At 47.6% G+C, this 20990-nt stretch overlaps 1 protein-coding gene across 2 annotated transcripts in view; it reads left to right on the top strand.

Moving 5' to 3' along the window:
- Nucleotides 1-471: 471 nt before the first annotated feature.
- The window catches only part of LOC114560772 (perforin-1-like), a 34552-nt gene continuing 14033 nt past the window's right edge, over nucleotides 472-20990 (top strand). Inside the window, exon 1 of one of the 2 annotated variants that reach the window (XM_028586390.1) lies at nucleotides 472-704. Coding sequence is in view for 1 of the 2 variants with exons in the window: in XM_028586389.1 (XP_028442190.1) it covers nucleotides 10774-10810 (37 nt within the window). In the remaining variant the exon portion in view is untranslated. Of the gene's footprint in view, nucleotides 705-10735; nucleotides 10811-20990 lie in introns of those variants that run through there. The other variant, XM_028586389.1, reaches the window with a different exon arrangement.

The following is a 20990-nucleotide window of genomic DNA, read 5'->3' as shown; positions in this document are numbered from 1 at the left end:
GCTTGATGAGAAGGGTATGTATGGACTAGGGTATGTATGGACTAGTCTTACTCTGGGGGTTACGGTGAATAAGCTAAATTCCCAATAAGTCGGCGTGTTCCTTTAAAATATGTACATTTTGACCAAGCTTGATGCGACTGCCAATTTTTTGAGTATGTTAAGCCCCTCAAAAAGGCGATTCATTTGCCAGAAGAATAATAATTCCTTCAGTTTCAATAGGGTCTTTGCCGCTGTCGGTGCTCGGGCCCTAAATATAAGTTGGCTATAAGTGTAACTATATGTGTAAGTAGGCCTACATTGTAAAAAAAACCTCCTGGGTTCAGAACCCACAATGCAGGTTGACTGAAATCCTGAGAACCAGTAGGTGGCGAACGTGAGCTTGAATGACAGTGATCAAATGTACATGAAGAAAAGGTTAGAGCACATGGGAGAGGAGTTGAATTGTCTACATGGCAGTTGATGATGGGACGGTTCAAACGTGGCCAGGAAAAAAAAAAGGAAAGACCTATGGCAAGAGGCAGGAGGAAGATAACATTATTAAATCTTTAATTTCTCACAGATTAAGTGAGAATGTCACTACAGAACAGTGGTCTTCTGTGACACTTGCTGTGTTTAAAAAAGAAGACGACAATTTTGTGTGAAGTGGTTGAGGGTGATTTGGCAGCATGACAGACAAGGAGTCCGCACTGAAGTGTTGCAAACAGGTAGGTTCCCAACTAAAATGTATGTTGTATGTAGAATTTTAACTGTCCAAGACATGTTATATATTTTTATGAGTTGTGTTCTTACACTATTTCAATTTCAATTTTATTTGTAAGGGACAGTGTGCAATTTAAACATAAATGTGATCATTTAATGCATTGCACCAGAGTTAGCCTTAGGCTAATTTGCATCTGTAGTCCCACTATCCCAAATGTTTCCACCAAATGTCAAACTCAGAGAAATCTGTTATTTTATTTTCAGACACGGAGCATTTCCTTTAGTCCTCTAGTTACTCGTAACTTCCGTCAAAACACGGCACCCAGATAATATGTTCATGAGTAATTGTAAATCATACAATGTCACAGAAAAAAAATACTCTATATGTATATAACTGTAATACTGCTTTTTTTGCCACGCAGCATCATTTTGTGATTGATTACATGCCACTTTGCAACACAGTAATACAACAGAGACCTTATTTATTGATACATAGCAATATTGATCCAGTTTAACTTTACTACAATGGGCTGGTTGACAAGTAGCTAACGTTAATGCTAAAGCTTGGTGGATAACATATAGGGTTACAACATCGTTCAACATGCTCATAAAGTTATTTTTAGTATGATTGTTTTGACCACGGTCACTGGGCTAACCCACGAATGAGTTCACCAGTAACGTTAACGTTATCCATCCATCCATCCATCCATCCATCTTCGTCCGCTTATCCGGTGTCGGGTCACGGGGGGAGCAGCTCCAGCAGGGGACCCCAAACTTCCCTTTCCCGAGCAACATTAACCAGCTCCGACTGGGGGATCCCGAGGCGTTCCCAGGCCAGGTTGGAGATATAATCCCTCCACCTAGTCCTGGGTCTTCCCCGAGGCCTCCTCCCAGCTGGACGTGCCTGGAACACCTCCCTAGGGAGGCGCCCAGGGGGCATCCTTACCAGATGCCCGAACCACCTCAACTGGCTCCTTTCGACGCAAAGGAGCAGCGGCTCTCTCCGAGCTCCTCACGGATGACTGAGCTTCTCACCCTATCTCTAAGGGAGACGCCAGCCACCCTCCTGAGGAAACCCATTTCGCCGCTTGTACCCTGGATCTCGTTCTTTCGGTCATGACCCAGCCTTCATGACCATAGGTGAGGGTAGGAACGAAAACTGACCGGTAGATCGAGAGCTTTGCCTTCTGGCTCAGCTCTCTTTTTCGTCACAACGGTGCGATAGATTGAATGCAATACCGCACCCGCTGCGCCCGATTCTCCGACCAATCTCCCGCTCCATTGTCCCCTCACTCGCGAACAAAACCCCAAGGTACTTGAACTCCTTCACTTGGGGTAAGGACTCATTCCCTACCTGGAGAAGGCATTCCATCGGTTTCCTGCTGAGAACCATGGCCTCCGATTTAGAGGTGCTGATCCTCATCCCAACCGCTTCACACTCGGTTGCGAACCGATCCAGTGAGTGCTGGAGGTCGCAGGCCGATGATGCCATCAGGACCACATCATCTGCAAAGAGCAGCGATGAGATCCCCAGCCCACCAAACTGCAACCCCTCCCACCCCGACTACGCCTCGATATCCTGTCCATAAATATTACAAACAGGATTGGTGACAAAGCGCAGCCCTGGCGGAGGCCAACCCTCACCTGAAACGAGTCCGACTTACTACCGAGAACCCGGACACAGCTCTCACTTTGGTCATACAGAGATTGGATGGCCCTGAGTAGAGACCCCTCACCCCCATACTCCGCAGCACCTCCCACAGTATCTCCCGGGGACCCGGTCATACGCCTTCTCCAAATCCACAAAACACATGTAGACCGGTTGGGCATACTCCCAGGCTCCCTCCAGGATCCTTTTGAGAGTGAAGAGCTGGTCCGTTGTTCCACGACCAGGACGGAATCCGCATTGTTCCTCCTCAACCCGAGGTTCGACTATCGGCCGAACCCTCCTTTCCAGCACCTTGGAGTAGACTTTACCAGGGAGGCTGAGAAGTGTGATACCCCTATAATTGGCACACACCCTCTGGTCCCCCTTTTAAAAAGAGGAACCACCACCCCAGTCTGCCACTCCTTTGGCACCGTCCCAGACTTCCACGCAATGTTGAAGAGGCGTGTCAACCAGGACAACCCCTCCACACCCAGAGCCTTGAGCATTTCTGGACGGATCTCATCAATCCCGGGGCTTTGCCACTGTGTAGTTGTTTGACTACATCAGTGACTTCCGCCTGGGAAATCGACGACAATCCCCGTTATCCTCCAGCTCTGCCTCTAACATAGAGGGCGATTAGTCGGATTCAGGAGTTCCTCAAAGTGCTCCCTCCACCGCCCTATTACCTCCTCAGTGGAGGTCAACAGTGTCCCATCCTTACTGTACACAGCTTGGATGGTTCCCCTTCCCCCTCCTGAGGTGGCGAACAGTTTTCCAGAAACACTTTGGTGCCGACCGAAAGTCCTTCTCCATGTCTTCTCCAAACTTCTCCCACACCCGCTGCTTTGCCTCTTTCACGGCAGAGGCTGCAGCCCTTCGGGCCCTTCGGTACCCTGCAACTGCCTCCGGAGTCCTCCGAGATAACATATCCCGGAAGGACTCCTTCTTCAGTCGGACGGCTTCCCTGACCACTGGTGTCCACCACGGTGTTCGTGGGTTACCGCCCCTTGAGGCACCTAAGATCCTAAGACCACAGCTCCTCGCCGCAGCTTCAGCAATGGAAACTTTGAACATTGTCCACTCGGGTTCAATGCCCCCAGCCTCCACAGGGATGCACGAAAAGCTCCGCGGGAGGTGTGAGTTGAAAGTCTGTCGGACAGGGGCCTCCTCCAGACGTTCCCAATTTACCCGCACTACACGTTTGGGCTTACCAGGTCTGTCCAGAGTCTTCCCCACCCCTGACCCAACTCACCACCAGATGGTGATCGGTTGACAGCTCTGCCCCTCTCTTCACCCAGTGTCCAAAACATACGGCCTCAGATCAGATGAAACGATTATGAAATCGATCATTGACCTTCGGCCTAGGGTGCTCTGGTACCAGGTACACTTATGAGCATCCCTATGTTCGAACATGGTGTTCGTTATAGACAATCCATGACTAGCACAGAAGTCCAACAACAAACAACCACTCTGGTTTAGATCAGGGAGGCCGTTCCTCCCAATCACGCCTCCAGGTGTCTCCATCATTGCCCACGTGTGCGTTGAAGTCCCCCAGCAGAACAATGGAGTCCCCACTGGAGCCCCATGCAGGACTCCAGTCAAGGTCTCCAAGAAGGCCGAATACTCCGAACTCCTGTTTGGTGCATATGCACAAACAACAGTCAGAGTTTTCCCCCCACAACCCGCAGGCGTAGGGAGGCGACCCTCTCGTCCACCGGGTAAACTCCAACACAGCGGCGCCAGCCGGGGCTTGTGAGTATCCCCACACCCGCCCGGCGCCTCACACCCTGGGCAACTCCGGAGAAGAGAAGAGTCCAACCCCTATCCAGGAGTATGGTTCCAGAACCGAGACTGTGCGTAGAGGTAAGCCCCACCAGATCTAACCGGTAGCGCTCCACCTCCCGCACCAGTTCGGCTCCTTCCCCCACAGAGAGGTGACGTTCCACGCCCCCAGAGCCAGCGCCTGCCGCCCGGGTCTGGTCCGCCGAGGCCCCTGACCTTCACTGCCACCCATGTGGCATCGCACCCGACCCCAACGGTTCCTCCCACAGGTGGTGGGCCCATGGGCTGGAGAGATGGGAGCCACGTAGCTTGTTCGGGCTGTGCCCGGCCGGGCTCCGTGGCAAACCCGGCCACCAGGCGCTCGCCGACGAGCCCGCCGTCTGGGCCTGGCTCCAGACGGGGGCCCCGGGCTTCCTCCGGGCAGGGTCACTCCATCTCTACCTTGCTTCTTCATTGGGGTTTTTGAACCATTCTTTGTCTGGCCCCTCACCTGAGACCACTTTGCCTTGGGAGACCCTACCAGGAGCACAAAGCTCCAGACAACACAGCCCTCAGGTTCACAGAGACACACAAACCTCTCCACCACGATAAGGTGATGGTTAACGTTAACGTTAGTTGTATAGATATCTATCTATACAACTATTTGATATAGATAGATTAATCTAATGCTAATTTAGCCAGCTATCCTAGCACAACACGGTCTGTCTGCCTCACTCCCCCGGCGCAGAGAGATTCAGTCGGGATGAGAGCTGACAACTGCCCCGGGACATTTAACTTGCTAGTTACTGTTTGCCCCCAGTTAGCTAGAAGCCAGCCATTTTCATTACAGCAATCCCCCTCGCCAGCACTTAGCTCCAGTGCCTGGTGCTTACAGTCTTTTACCTGATATTTAATCCGGCAAGTCGCGGAACTGAGGTTTTACAATAACTGATGGAAATGTGCAGTGGTGTAGTAAAGTTAGGAAGCAGAGAGCCAGCCGCTAAATGAGTCAAATTAACTTCATGCTTCATCCACATAAAGCACATTGCTATGGCCACGAGTGACAGCTTTATTCGCCACGTTTTCTGTGAACGATGTGGCGATGGGGTAACGTTAAGGCGGAGTTAGCAAGCTAACTTTAGCTAACTAACACCGGCTGGCTGGCTTGCTGTTTCATCCTTGCTTTTATGCTGCATTGCTTACAGAGAATGAGCTGAACACCTAGCGGTCCGTCCGACCTTAGCGGTCCGCTGACCCACTGCCGCTGGGTCTAACGTTAGCGGTCCGCTGACCCACTGCCGCTGGGTCTAACGTTAGAGGTCTGCTGATCCACTGCCGCTGGGTCTAAGATTGCCCCAGATTGTGGCGGAAAAAATGTATTTGTTTCAAATCTGTAACATAGACGTAATGAGCGGCACATAATAAAAGTAACATGGCATTTTACTTTTAGGGCCCTAGCGCCGACAGCGGCGAAGGCTATTGGAACTGAAAGAATTATTATTATTATTATTATTATTATTATTAGGGCCCGAGCACCTACAGGGGCAAAGGCCCTATTGAAACTGAAGCAATTATTATTATTACGGGAAAATTAATTGCCCTTTTGAGGGGCTTAACATACTCAAAAACTCACCAAAATTGGCGGTCACATCAAGTCTGGTGAAAATGTAAGTATTTTAAGGGTTTTGGGAATAGGTGCACAAAAATGGCTCGGTACAAAGTTAAAAAAAATGTAGCCCCTTCAGTACGTTTGTACACATATTTAACATGTCAAGACGTACAAAAAAGCTCATTGGAGCCATACCCTAAACACAACAGGAAGGAAAGTTCGAAATTAGTGAGATTTTGGCCATTTCCACATGTCATACTTTAACGAACTCGTTAAAATTTGGTCTGTGCCATCTTAAGACCTAAAAGATGAAAAGCTATTAAAAATTTTCGTCATAGGGCATGGACGTGGCGGGGCGGCCATTTTGTGCATTTTGCCATCGAAACAGGAAGTGGGTGTAACTTGAGTGTACATTGTCCAATTGGCTTGAAACTTTTCAGGATTCATATGTCCAATCATGAGCACATATAAAGGCCGATATTTACTCAAAGTCATAGCACCCCCTAGTGGCAATAGGCAGTAGGCCTAAAAGTAGGGTGACCAGATTTCCCGGAGCTAAACCCGGGAGACTTTGCGTGTGACTGTAGTGCTTGTGCACGCACACGCTTTTTAACATGAACATGTGCCAGCCCAGGTCAGACATATACACAGACAGTAACTTCATTACTTTGATCGTAGGCTCCTCATCTAATAATAAGTGTTTTTACACAGTCTTTACAACAGTCTTTTTCAGTTAATTCTGAGATTGCTGTTGAGATTTATTCTAAAAAAGATTTTTTGAAGTGTTATTTATTCCAATAACACCAAAAAAACTAATATGATTTATTGAACATTTTGAGCATTAAACACTTAATTTCCTGCATTCTGGTGAATTTGTATGCAACTATTTCTACCTTTTTCTGAATCAAGGTATGCTGCAAATATCTTTATGTGAAGAGAAACATAGATTACAATCCAAACATAAAAACATAATGGAATATATTGAAGTAAGGCATTCTGTATTGCTTTCAACTATGTATTCTCCTGTAGATCGACTTTTCTAATTATATCTGAGTCAGCACACATTTAGCCTAGGCATCATTTACTCTTCCCTCTTTTGTTGTTAATGTATTAATAAACCCCTGGACTGTAATATTTCAGATGTGTTTGAGCAATGTCCAAAACTTTGTGCACATTCAAAATACAGTATATCTGTGATCTCTGTGATTTGGAGGAGTCGTGATATTTTGAGAAAAATAAAGTTATAATCGGCTATTACAAGAATAAAGTCACTATATTTCAGAAAATAATCTATAGGCTACCTGCACCATAGTCTGCTGTGCATTACGTGATTGCTCTGCTGATACGGTAGATCTCAGACCTTTATGACAGACTCAGAGCCCCGTTTGAGTGTCTGAATGAGACAAAGAGTCTAGCTAGAGAAGTGGCTGTACGCTGCTCTACATCAGAGGTGGAAACCCAAAACTACTGCAGAAATACACAGAGCACAAACGCAACACATCTACCGCATTATGTCCACAGCTGAGCGCATCCATTATAAACCTGAAGCTGCGCTGCATTTTACAGCGAGAGTGGACACTAAGCGACTAACAGGTCTGCTTCAGAGCTCCATCGTGTGTTTGAGTCTTAACCGTAGACTGGAAACGTCACGGAACTTTTCAAACTAAATCATTAGTATTGCCAGGGCTCCAGACTAACTTTTTTCACTAGGAGCACAGTGGCCCCCAACTGAAAATGTTAGGGGCACAACCAGAAAATGTAGGGGCACAAATGCTGACCAAAATATTCACATTTCTACTAATTTCCACTGTATTACTAATAAATGATAATAGATGCAGAAATTACAATGTGCTGTTTCAAATTCACTGTCACTTTTGAAGATGCAACATAGAAGATAAACTGAAAGCCGCATTGCTGTCATGTCTGTAAAAAAAATATATATATTTTGTTTATTATTGTATTTGTATATTATTTTTTAGCCTGTTTTATTTTCATCGTGACCGTTTTTAATTGCTCTTCAATGTTTCATGTAAAGCACTTTGAATTGCCTTGTTGCTGAAAGGTGCTGTCGAAATAAAGTTGCCTTGCCTTACAACCTCAGCCTGCCAGTCAGTCACCAGGGCATAGAAACCACTGTTGTGCCTGCTGCTGGTCTCTGAGGAAGTGTAACATCAACAGCACCGCAACCGCTTTCGGCTCGCCATTAACGTCATATCACAGCAAACGCTGTCTGCGTGAAGGTATGAAAAACTGTAACCACACTTAAAACCACTTTATCAGCATTTCAGTAACTCACTGTGACTTCAATAAAACTGCCCACGTAGTTTGCATCGTCTGCAGCTCTACGAGTGTGTGTGTTTGTGTCAGAGCTCTGCTCTCTGTCAATTTTCAGAGAGGACAGATAAGCTTGCGCTTACACGCTCTCAGGTACCGAAATTTCAACGTTTAACGTGTAAACAAAGGGGGCAAATTTACTGGTCGCACATGTGCGACTGGATGTAAAATTCAGTTGCACACTCTCAAATTTTGGTCGCAAAATGCGACCATTTGGGCACAGTCTGGAGCCCTGATTGCGCTCCTAAACTTTGTGTTGATGGCATCAATGTATTACACTGATTTGGCTAGGATTCCTCCGAAAACTTCACTCACCTTTCACAGCTTTCCTCATGTAGAGACGGTTGCTAGATTATAGCAACAAATGGATATCATATTAAGGGAGAGAAGACAATGAGACAGAGACAGGTAATACAGATGTCAATGTTCAGAGATATCAGGGGACAACACAGCCACCACAAACAGTTGAAGGATACAGGGAAAGACAAAGATAAGGGAGAGAAAAGTACAAACAGCTTTTCAGTCTAGTGAAGACAGTGATGGCACAACTGAAGGAGACGACACAGGGACAACACAGCCGCCACCACCAACAGTTGAAGGATACAGGGAAAGTGACAGTGAAGACGAACAAAATTCAGAGACAAAGACAAGGAAGAGAAAAGTACAAACAGCTTTTCAGTCTAGTGAAGACAGTGATGGCACAACTGAAGGGAGTGAACTGTCCAATACATCCACACAAAGGTCTGTACCACGTGAAGAAGACAGAGAAAGTTTATTGGATGATGTAACTGAAAGTACAAAATGTCTGAGACAGAGGATGACAGTGAAGTCGAAAAAGGTTCAGAAATAAGTGGGAAGGAAACCAAGACGGGGGACACAAAGACAGAAAAGAGAGATCACACAAAACCAAATGATAAAGAAAACACGTACAGGACGTGCATAGTAGGACCAAAAGATTTCAAATTGAAGGTACCATGAAAGAATTGGAATAAAATAAAGCCAAAAAAAGGACAAAGAAAACTGAGACCCCCATGGACGGACATATTTTACGAGGAATTTAGAAAATGTAAACCATCGTGCACATTAGCTTTTAAATATCAAAATATTCGAACATGTCTGCCAGAAAAGAAATTTGCCATACCTCCGCGCCACAGCTAAGTGCACATTTGAAGGTTGTGAGGCAGTTTATACTTTGACTAGGAAAGGACCACCAATATCAAAGGCAAGAAATATTACTGTCATGGTTTGAGGAAGTTATCCACCTACAGTCACAGAGAAAATTTAGGCCTGCAAGATACCTACGGAGAGGAAAGATAGTGAAAGCAGTAAAAAGTGGTGTGAGCAACTGCTACTATGAATTGTTGAAAAACACCTGTGGAAGAGATCATGGCTGGTAATATAACCAGAAGCCTCACAAAGGATGTCTTAAAAAAAATCTCTTCCGAGATCAAAAGTGTTGCAAGGCTTCACAATGATCAATTGTTGGAACTAATGCTCACTCAGAGGATAATCCGAGAGTGGTCGGCATGCGTCATCGAACGGCTATCTACAGCTACTTCTGATTGACCCTTTTGCGATCCACTTATATACTGATGCAGGTCTGCAAATTTTGGCTGAACATTTGAGAGGACCCATGCCCACTACCCTCTACCTTGATGCGACAGGTGGGGTAGTTCAGAAAGTCCCCAATCAGTCCAAAAGAGTGCTATATTATGCCATGGTTCTGCCTGGAGTTCGTTACTAACAGCCACAGTGTTCCATCAATATCCCACTGGCTTATGTTCAAGAGGAGGCTGTCCCACATTACCCTACCAAGGGTATTCTTGCAAGGTCCCCATTCACTCAGGCTTTTGACCTAAGAAGGGAGCAAGCCACATGTGATGTCGTGTCTGATGACGCAGCAGACAAAAACAACCAATACCACTGCCCAGGGATAATTATATAATGTCTTGCTTAAGACATACATGGGGATCTATCCCTTGTGGAGTGGTGTACTACTAGGTGATCTGTCAAGGGTCTGTCACAAGAGGAACATGCAAAACGCAGGAAACCAACTGCCATGTTGAACTATGGTTTGGGTTGGTGAAACACAACATCTTCAAAAAGAAATACCTTAGACCTGCAGAGTTTGTTTAAAAAATGTTTGCCTCAGTGCAGGGAAGGTATGTTGAACATATAATTCAACATAGCCTGCCAATTGAAATACTGGATAGAAACCTTCAAAGCTCTGTTAAGCCAGAAGATGACCCAGAAGAGCAGTGGTGTAAGAGGGACAACTCTTCTGGCAGCTCAAAGCCCAAATCCAAATATTTCAATCCTCCAAGAAATCTTCCAAACCCCAAGACCAAGAAGAAAATGAAAGTTGAGCAGAATCAATGGGTTGAAGATGCACATGTAAGTAATGTAAAGTTTTATAAATTTAAGTGTAAGATAAAGGACATGAAATAGATGAGTAGGTAAATGTTTATGGTTATTTTTCCTCCTCACTGCCCTGGGTAGAGACAATGAGGATGCAATAGAATTACTGGAGTTTTATAAAACTCCAGTAATTCTATTTGGGCAGCTTACATTTGACATCATAGACTTAAATCATAGATAGATGGCTTTCAATGTTAATCCTTACTTTCAGTTAACCTTGCTGTGGAAAAAGAGGGCAACAGAGATGATTGTTGCAGTACTGCCATCACAAGGGTCGGAGCATCTTCATCCACCACACTGAGCTATGGTCACTACGACCCCACCTGTGGTTGACAGGAGAGGTAGGCATATTAAAAGCTCTTCCTCTCACTAATAATAATAATAATAATAATAATAATAATAATAATAATAATACATTTAATTTATAATGCACTTTTCATCAGAGATCTCAAAGTGCTACAGGTTAGAAAATAAAAAAAGATAAGAAACCAAAAAGATAAGCAGTTTAAATTAAAAGAATAAAAAAATAAAAATAAAACATCCAAAAGCTTTGCAAAAAAGAAATGTCTTAAAGGTCCCATGGCATGAAAATTTCACTTTATGAGGTTTTTTAACATTATATAATATGAGTTCCCCCAGCTTGTCTATGGTCCCCCAGTTGCTAGAAATGGCGATAGGTGTAAACCGAGCCCTGGGTATCCTGCTCTGTCTTTGAGAAAATGTAAGCTCAGATGAGCCGTTTTGGAATCTGCTTGTTATGAGGTCATAACAAGCAAGGTTACCTCCCCTTTCTCTGCTTTGCCTGCCCAGAGGCCACACCCCCACCCTCCACCTTGCCCCTCCCCCTCTTCTCCTCAATAGCTTCAGACACAGAAATGGCACATACTAAGGAAAGCCCATTGTGGGACTGGCTCTAGTGGCTGTAGTTCTGCACCAAAGCTGAATTTCGGGAAAGAGACTTGAGATACAGTATTAGGGGACCACTAAGATCTATATAAAAGCATCCAAAGAGCACCATGTCATGGGACCTTTAAGGCTTTTTTTAAAACAGTCAGTGAGTGGAGCGGAGGGAGCGTGTTGTGTTTTGTGGGTTGATAAGTTCTTTGAGGTATGGGGGGGGCATGTCCATGGATGCATTGAGGAGGGAAACCGTCACCTTAAGTGTCTTTCAGTTTATAAAGACCCCCACTCACTCACACACACACACACATACTTACCTCACAACTAGGGGTGGCGATGGCGCAGTGGATATGACGCATGCCTTTGGTGCGGTAGACCCGGGTTCCCGCTGCAATACATCAACCAATGTGTCCCTGAGCAAGACACTTAACCCCTAGTTGCTCCAGAGGCGTGCAACCTCTGACATATATAGCAATTGTAAGTCGCTTTGGATAAAAGCATCAGCTAAATGACATGTAATGTAACAACTAAAGCTGAAAATGAATGTTACCGAAGACGATTATGGGACAGACTTCGTATTTCAACCCCATGAATGGATTGATACCAACAAATGCATTTTAATAAAGTATAAATACATTATAGAAATTGAACTGTCCATAACACAGAGGAAATGGGGGGTGCATTGTAATGTCCCCCTATATATTGCCTTAATGCCTTTATAGTTGTTATAAGTTATAAAAGAAAGTTGGGTAACACTTTAATTGAAGGTACCTACATAAGCATGACATGACTGTCATAACTATGACATGACACTTGTCATGAAATTGTCATAAACATTATAAACATGTCATAAACGTTTATGACTTCTGTCATTAAGTGTCATTAGGTTTTGTTCATGCCAAGTTGACATTCTTTGGGTTGTCTTGATTATGACAACTTGACATTAATCAAAGGGACATTACCAGATGATGTCTTTGTCAAGACAACTTGACATAAATGGAAAATGCACCTCTTTTTGTATTAAAGGATAATTCCATTATTTTGCACTTTGACCTTCCTTTTTGGGTTGTCTAGGATGATATAGAGTGATTGACACCGACTTTTTGACAAATGGTCCTGTCTCGGGTATTTGGCTCATTTAGAATCGCCCCTAGCCTGCTTCAGAATGGGTGGATATGGGTAATCAGAGTAGTATCAAAATACAAAATGCAAAATAAAACATGACAGAAACTGTATTTCGCTATGTTACTTGTTTTGAAACATCAACGAACACCACTAACCACTCGTTGAGTTGCACATTTTTTAAAACAAAAGGTTTTAAGGACAGGTTTGAGATTGCCCGTAGCCAGCCATTCTTAACCCCTTTGGTGTCCATTGGGTCACAGGGACCCGTTCAGTTTATTTTACTTTTTGAGTTGGCCTAGCGTTGCGCTTCGGGTCTCGGGGACCCTGGCCAGTATTTCATGGTATTTCTCTACTACCGCAGCTCTGGCCTTCGGGTCTCTGTGACCCATATGTTATTCCATGGTATTTCTCTGCTACCGCAGCTCTAGCCTTCGGGTCTCTGTGACCCGTGCGTTATTCCATGGCATTTCTCTACTACCGCGGCTCTGGCCTTCGGGTCTCGCGGACACTGGCCAGTGTTCAATGGTATTTCTCTACAACCGCGGCCCTGGCCTTCGGGTCTCGGGGACGCGTACATTATTCCATGGTATTTCTCTACTACCGCGGCCCTGGCCTTCGGGTCTCTGGGACCTGTACATTATTCCATGGTATTTCTCTTCTACCGCGGCCCTGGCCTTCGGGTCTCGGGGACGCGTACATTATTCCATGGTATTTCTCTGCTACCGCAGCTCTGGCCTTCGGGTCTCTGTGACCCATACGTTATTCAATGGTATTTCTATACTACGGCGGCCCTGGCCTTCGGGTCTCTGTAACCCATTTGTTATTCCATGGTATTTCTCTGCTACCGCAGCTCTGGCCTTCGGGTCTCTGTGACCGGTACGTTATTCAATGGTATTTCTCTACTACCGCGGCCCTGGCCTTCGGGTCTCTTTAACCCATTTGTTATTCAATGGTATTTCTCTACTGCCGCAGCTCTGGCCTTTGGGTCTCTCGGACCCGCACGTTATTCTATGGTATTTCTCCACTACCGCGGCCCTGGCCTTCGGGTCTCGGAGACCCATACGTTATTCAATGGTATTTCTCTACTGCCGCAGCTCTGGCCTTCGGGTCTCTCTGACCCATACGGTATTCCAAGGTATTTCTCTACTGCCCGGCAGCTCTGGCCTTCGGGTCTCAAAGACCCATACGTTATTCAATGGTATTTCTCTACTACCGCGGCCCTGGCCTTTGGGTCTCTCGGACCCACACGTTATTCAATGGTATTTCTCTACTACGCGTGGCTCTGGCCTTTGGGTCTCTATGGACCCATACGTTATTCAATGGTATTTCTCTACTACCGCGGCTCTGGCCTTTGGGTCTCTCGGACCCATACGTTATTCAATGGTATTTCTCTGCTACCGCGGCCCTGGCCTTGGGTCTCTCGGACCCATACGTTATTCAATGGTATTTCTCTGCTACCGCGGCCTCGGCCTTTGGGTCTCTCGGACCCATACGTTATTCAATGGTATTTCTCTTCTCTACTACCGCGGCCCTGGCCTTTGGGTCTCTCGGACCGTGGCCAGTGTTCAATGGTATTTGTCTGCTATTGCGGCCCTGGCCTTCGGGTCTCGAAGACCCTGGCCATTGTTCAATGGTAATTCTCTGCTACCGCGGCCTTGGCCTCTGGGTCTCGGGGACCCATACGTTCATCAATGGTATTTCTCTACTACCGTGGCTCTGGCCTTCGGGTCTCGGGGACCCATACGTTATTCAATGGTATTTCTCTACTACCGCGGCCCTGGCCTTTGGGTCTCGGGGACCCATAAGGTATTCAATGGTATTTCTCTACTACCGTGCTCTGGCCTTGGGGGTCTCTCGGACCCATACGTTATTCAATGGTATTTCTCTACTACCTGGCCCTGGCCTTTGGGGGTCTTGGGGACCCTGGCCAGTGTTCAATGGTATTTTCTCTACTATCTTAGCCCTGGCCTTTGGGTCTCGGGACCCATACGTTATTCAATGGTATTTCTCTACTACCGTGGCTCTGGCCTTGGGTCTCTCAGGACCCATCGTTATTCAATGGTATTTCTCTACTACCTTGACCTCTGGCCTTGGGTCTCTCTCGGACCCCTCGTTATTCAATGGTATTTCTCTACTACCGTGGCCCTGGCCTTGGGTCTCTGGACCCATTCGTTATTCAATGGTATTTCTCTACTACCGTGGCCTCGGCCTTCGGGTCTCTCGGACCCATACGTTATTCAATGGTATTTCTCTACTACCGCTGGCTCTGGCCTATGGGTCTCTCGGACCCATACGTTATTCTATGGTATTTCTCTACTACCGCTGCCCTGGCCTTGGGTCTCTCGGGACCCTGCCCGTTATTCAATGGTATTCTCTCTACCACTGAGCTCTGGCCTTGGGTCTCTGGACCCCGTCGTTATTCAATGGTATTTCTCTACTACCGCGGCCCTGGCCTTCGGGTCTCGGGGACCCATACGTTATTCAATGGTATTTCTCTACTACCGCGGCTCTGGCCTTTGGGTCTCTGTGACCGGCACGTTATTCAATGGTATTTCTCTACTACCGCGGCCCTGGCCTTTGGGTCTCGGGGACCCCCCGTTATTCAATGGTATTTCTCTACTACCTGGCCTTTGGCCCTCTGGCTTTGGGTCTCTCGGACCCTGGCCAGTGTTCAATGGTATTTCTCTATTCAATCTATTTCTCTGGCCTGGCCTGGGGTCTCGGGACCCTGGCCAGTGTTCAATGGTATTTCTCTGCTATGTGCCTCTGGCCTTTGGTCTCTCGGACCCCCATACGTTATTCAATGGTATTTTCTCTACTGCCGCAGCTCTGGCCTTGGGTCTCGGACCCATACGTTATTCAATGGTATTTCTCTACTACTACCTGGCTCTGGCCTTTGGGTCTCTGGGACCCATACGTTATTCAATGGTATTTCTCTACTACCGTGGCCCCTGCCCTTGGGTCTCTCGGACCCATACGTTATTCAATGGTATTTCTCTACTACCGCGGCCTCTGGCCTTTGGGTCTCTCGGACCCCATAATTTATTCAATGGTATTTCTCTGCTACCGCAGCTCTGGCCTTCGGTTCTCTGTGACCGGTACGTTATTCTATGGTATTTCTCCAATACCGCGGCCCTGGCCTTCGGGTCTCGGGGAACTTGGCCAGTGTTCAATGGTATTTGTCTGCTATCGCGGCCCTGGCCTTTGGGTTCTCTCTCGGACCCATACGTTATTTCAATGGTAATGGTATTTCTCTACCTGCGGCCCTGGCCTTCGGGTCTCGGGGACCCTGGCCAGTGTTCAATGGTATTTCTCTGCTATCTTAGCCCTGGCCTTCGGGTCTCGGGGACCCATACGTTATTCCATGGTATTTCTCTACGGCCGTGGCTCTGGCCTATGGGTCTCAGAGACCCATACGTTATTCAATGGTATTTCTCTACTACGGCGGCCCTGGCCTTCGGGTCTCTGTAACCCATTTGTTATTCAATGGTATTTCTCTACTACCGCAGCTCTGGCCTTCGGGTCTCTGTGACCCGCACGTTATTCTATGGTATTTCTCTACTACTACCGTGGCCCTGGCCTTTGGGTCTCTGGGACCCATTCGTTATTCAATGGTATTTCTCTACTACGCACTGGCTCTGGCCTTTGGGTCTCCGGACCCGATCACGTTATTCAATGGTATTTTTCTACTACCTGTACGGCCCTGGCCTTTGGGGTCTCTCGGACCCATACGTTATTCAATGGTGGTTTCTCTACTACCCGGCCTCTGGCCTTGGGTCTCTCGGACCCATACGTTATTCAATGGTATTTCTCTACTACTACCTGGCCTCTGGCCTTGGGTCTCAAAGACCCATCTCGTTATTCAATGGTATTTCTCTACTACCTGTTGGCCCTGGCCTTTGGATCTCCCTGACCCCCATCCGTTATTCTAATGGTATTTCTCTACTACCGTAGCCTCTGGCCTTTGGGTCTCTCGGACCCATACGTTATTCAATGGTATTTCTCTACTACCCTGGCCTCTGGCCCTTGGGTCTCTGGGACCCATACTTTATTCAATGGTATTTTCTCTACTACCGTGGCCTCTGGCCTTTGGGTCTCTCGGACCCATACGTTATTCAATGGTATTTCTCTCTACTACGTACTGGCTCTGGCCTGGGGTCTCTGGGACCCCATCAGTGTTCAATGGTATTTCTCTCTGCCTTGGCTCTGGCCCTGGGTCTCTGGACCCATACGTTATTCAATGGTATTTCTCTACTACTACCTGGCCCTGGCCTTTGGGTCTCTGGGGACCCAAAAGTTATTCAATGGTATTTCTCTCTACCAGCTTGGCTCTGGCCTTTGGGTCTCTCGGACCCTGCACGTTATTCAATAGTATTTCTCTACTACCGCTGCCCTGGCCTTGGGTCTCGGGGACCCTGGCCGTTATTCAATGGTATTTCTCTCTACTACTTGTGGGCTCTGGCCTTTGGGTCTCTCGGGACCCTGGCCGTTGTTCAATGGTATTTCTCTACTACGCTGGCCTCTGGCCTTGGGTCTCTGGGACCCTGGCCAGTATTCAATGGTATTTCTCTGCTACTACCGTGGCCTGGCCTTTGGGTCTCGGGACCCATCGTTATTCAATGGTATTTCTCTACTACCGTGGCTCTGGCCTTTGGGTCTCTCGGACCCATCGTTATTCAATGGTATTTCTCTACTAACGCAGTACTACCTGGCCTTTGGGTCTCTCGGACCCATACGTTACTCAATCGTATTTCTCTACTACTACTCTGGCCTGGCCTTTGGGTCTCTCTGACCCATACGTTATTCAATTGTATTTCTCTACTTGGCCTCGGCCCTTGGCCTTGGGTCTCTGTCGGACCGTTACGTTATTCAATGGTATTTCTCTGCTACCTGGCCTCTGGCCTTTGGGTCTCTCTGACCCGCTCGTTATTCAAATGGTATTTCTCTACTACCGCGGCCCTGGCCTTTGGGTCTCTGGGGAACTTGGCCAGTGTTCAATGGTTTTTCTCTGCTACTCTGTGGCCCTGGCCTTTGGTCTCTCTGGACCCGGTACGTTATTCAATGGTATTTCTCTACTACACAGGGCCTCTCTGGCCTTTGGGTCTCGGGGACCCTGGCCCAGTGTTCAATGGTATTTCTCTGCTATCTTAGCCTCTGGCCTTTGGGTCTGGGGGACCCATACGTTATTCAATGGTATTTCTCTCTACTACCGTGGCTCTGGCTTTTTGGGTCTCTGAGACCCATCGTTATTCAATGGTATTTCTCTACTACCATGGCTCTAAAGCATTTTGGGTCTCGGGACCCAAAAGGTATTCAATGGTATTTCTCTACTGCCTGCAGCTCTGGCCTTGGGTCTCTGGGACCTGCACGTTATTCTATAGTATTTCTCTACTGGCCCTCTTGCCTCTGGCCTTTGGGTCTCGGGACCCATCCAGTGTTCAATGGTATTTCTCTCTACTGGCCTCTGGCCTTTGGGTCTCGGGGACCTCTTGGCCGTTATTGTTCAATGGTATTTCTCTCTTTTGATGATGGCCCTGGCCTTGGTCTTGGGGGACCCTGGGCCAGTGTTCAATGGTATTTCTCTGCTACCGCGGCCTCTGGCCTTGGGGTCTCCGGGACCCATCGTTATTCAATGGTATTTCTCTCTACTACTGTGCCTCTGGGCTTTGGGTCTCACATGGACCCCCCACGTTATTCAATGGTATTTCTCTACTAAATGGCCCTGGCCTTTGGGTCTCTGGACCCACCACGTTATTCAATGGTATTTCTCTACTAACATGGCTCTGGCCTTTGGGTCTCTCTGGGACCCATGCACATTATTCAATGGTATTTCTCTGCTACCGTGGCCCTGGCTTTGGGTCTCGGGACCCTGGCTGTTGTTCAATGGTATTTCTCTACTACTATCCTGACCCTGGCCTGGTCTGGGTCCCTGGACCCATCGTTATTCAATGGTATTTCTCTCTCTGCTGAGCATTCTCTGGCCTTCGGGTCTCTGTGACCTGCCTTTGGGTTATTCGTTATATTCAATTTCTCTACTACCTGGCCTGGCCTTGGTCTCTCGGGACCCTTCGTTGTTCAATGGTATTTCTCTACTACCGCGGCCCTGGCCTTCGGGTCTCGAGGACCCTGGCCAGTGTTCAATGGTATTTCTCTGCTATCGCAGCCCTGGCCTTCGGGTCTCGGGGACCCAAACGTTATTCCATGGTATTTCTCTACTACCGCGGCCCTGGCCTTCGGGTCTCGGGGACCCATAAGGTGTTCAATGGTATTTCTCTGCTACCGCAGCTCTGGCCTTCGGGTCTCGGGGACCCATAAGTTATTCAATGGTATTTCTCTACTACATGATTCAGCTCTGGCCTTTGGGTCTCTGGACCCACACGTTATTCAATGGTATTTTCTCTCTACTGCTGGGCCTCTGGGCCTTTGGGTCTGGGGGACCCTGGCCAGTGTTCAATGGTATTTCTCTACTACCTCGGCCCTGGCCTTGGTCTCGGAGGACCCTGGCCGTTGTTCAATGGTATTCTCTGCTACTCCTGTTTGAGCCCTGGCCTTCGGGTCTCTGGGACCCAAAACGTTATTCAATGGTATTTCTCTCTACCATGCGGCCCTGGCCTTTGGGTCTCGGGGACCCACCCTTTGTTCAATGGTATTTCTCTCTGCTACCGGGCTCTGGCCTTTGGGTCTCGGGGACCCATCCGTTATTCAATGGTATTTCTCTACTACCGCTGCCTCTGGCCTTGGGTCTCTCGGACCCATTATACGTTATTCAAATAATTTCTTCTCTACTACTTTGGTGATGGCCCTGGCCTTCGGGTCTCTGTTGGGACCCCATCGTTATTCAAGAATCTTTCTCTACTACCCACTGTTCTGGCCTTTGGGTCCCGGACCCATAATTATTCAATGGTAATTCTCTCTACTACTTTCTGCCTCTGGCCTTTGGGTCTCTGGGACCCATTATTCTGACGTTATTCTCTGGTATATGGTTTGGGTCTACGTTTTCCCTGGCCTTTGGGTCTCGGGACCCCTCTCGGACCCATGTGTTCAATGGTATTTCTTTCTGCTACCTCAGCTCTGGCTTTTGGGTCTCTGGGACCCCTCGTTATTCAATGGTATTTCTCTCTACCTACTGGCCCTGGCCTTTGGGTCTCGGGGACCCATAAGGTATTCAATGGTATTTCTCTACTACTGCTACACGGCCCTGGCCTTTGGGTCTCTGGGACCCATAAGGTATTCATTCAATGGTATTTCTCTACTACTACTAGCTCTGACCCTCTGGAAGGGTCTCTGTGGACCCATCGTTATTCAATGGTATTTTCCTCTGCTAGTTGGCCCTGGCCTTTGGGTCTCGGGACCCTGGCCAGTGATTATTCAATGGTATTTCTCTCTACTCTGTACTACCCCTGGCCTTGGGGTCTCGGGGACCCATGACAGTGTTCAATGGAATTTTTCTCTACTATCTGGCCCTGGCCTTCGGGTCTCGGGGACCCATACGTTATTCAATGGTATTTCTCTACTACCGAGAGCTCTGGCCTTTGGGTCTCTGGGACCCATCGTTATTCAATGGTATTTTCTCTACTACCCCTGGGACCCTGGCCTTTGGGTCTTTCTGACATGATTCTGACGTTATTCAATGGTATTTCTCTATTTCTTGGGGAAATGGCCCTGGCTTTGGGTCTGGGGACCCATAAGGTATTCAATGGTATTTCTCTACTGCCGCAGCTCTGGCCTTCGGGTCTCTGTGACCTGCACATTATTCTATGGTATTCTATGGTACATTATTCTATGGGGTCTCCCTGACCCCAGTGTTCAATGGTATTTTCTCTACTACCTGGCCCTGGCCTTTGGGTCTCGGGACCCTGGCCAGTATTCAATGGTATTTCTCTCTACTGCTATGGCCTCTGGCCTTTGGGTCTCTCGGGACCCAAACGTTATTCCATGGTATTTCTCTACTACCGCGGCCCTGGCCTTTGGGTCTCGGGGACCCATACGTTTTTCAATGGTATTTCTGTACTACTAGCTCTGCTGCCCTGCCCTTGGGTCTCTGGGACCCACACGTTATTCAATGGTATTTCTCTACTAGAGATTCTGGCCTTGGGGTCTTGGGGACTACTGTTGGGAACTGGTGGTTTCTCTACTACCTGCTGGTCTCTGGGGACCCATGGGACCCATAAACAGGTTATTCAATGGTATTTCTCTCTGCCGCAGCTCTGGCCTTTGGTCTGGGGTGACCCCCACATTTATTCAATGGTATTTTCTCTACTACCGCGGACCCTGGCCTTTTGGGTCTCGGGGACCCTGGCCAGTGTTCAATGGTATTTCTCTGCCCTGGCCTTCGGGTCTCGAGGACCCTGGCCAGTGTTCAATGGTATTTCTCTGCTACTCTGGAGCCCTGGCCTTTGGTCTCGGGGACCCAAACGTTATTCAATGGTATTTTCTCTATGGAAACCTGCTACCACCCTGGCCTTGGGTCTCTGGGGACCCATGATTTGTTCAATG

This window comes from Perca flavescens, chromosome 8, assembly GCF_004354835.1.
Source record: "Perca flavescens isolate YP-PL-M2 chromosome 8, PFLA_1.0, whole genome shotgun sequence".
NCBI lineage: Eukaryota > Metazoa > Chordata > Actinopteri > Perciformes > Percidae > Perca > Perca flavescens.
Note: the sequence above shows the minus strand (reverse complement) of the source record. Positions and strands in the feature narration are given on the sequence as shown.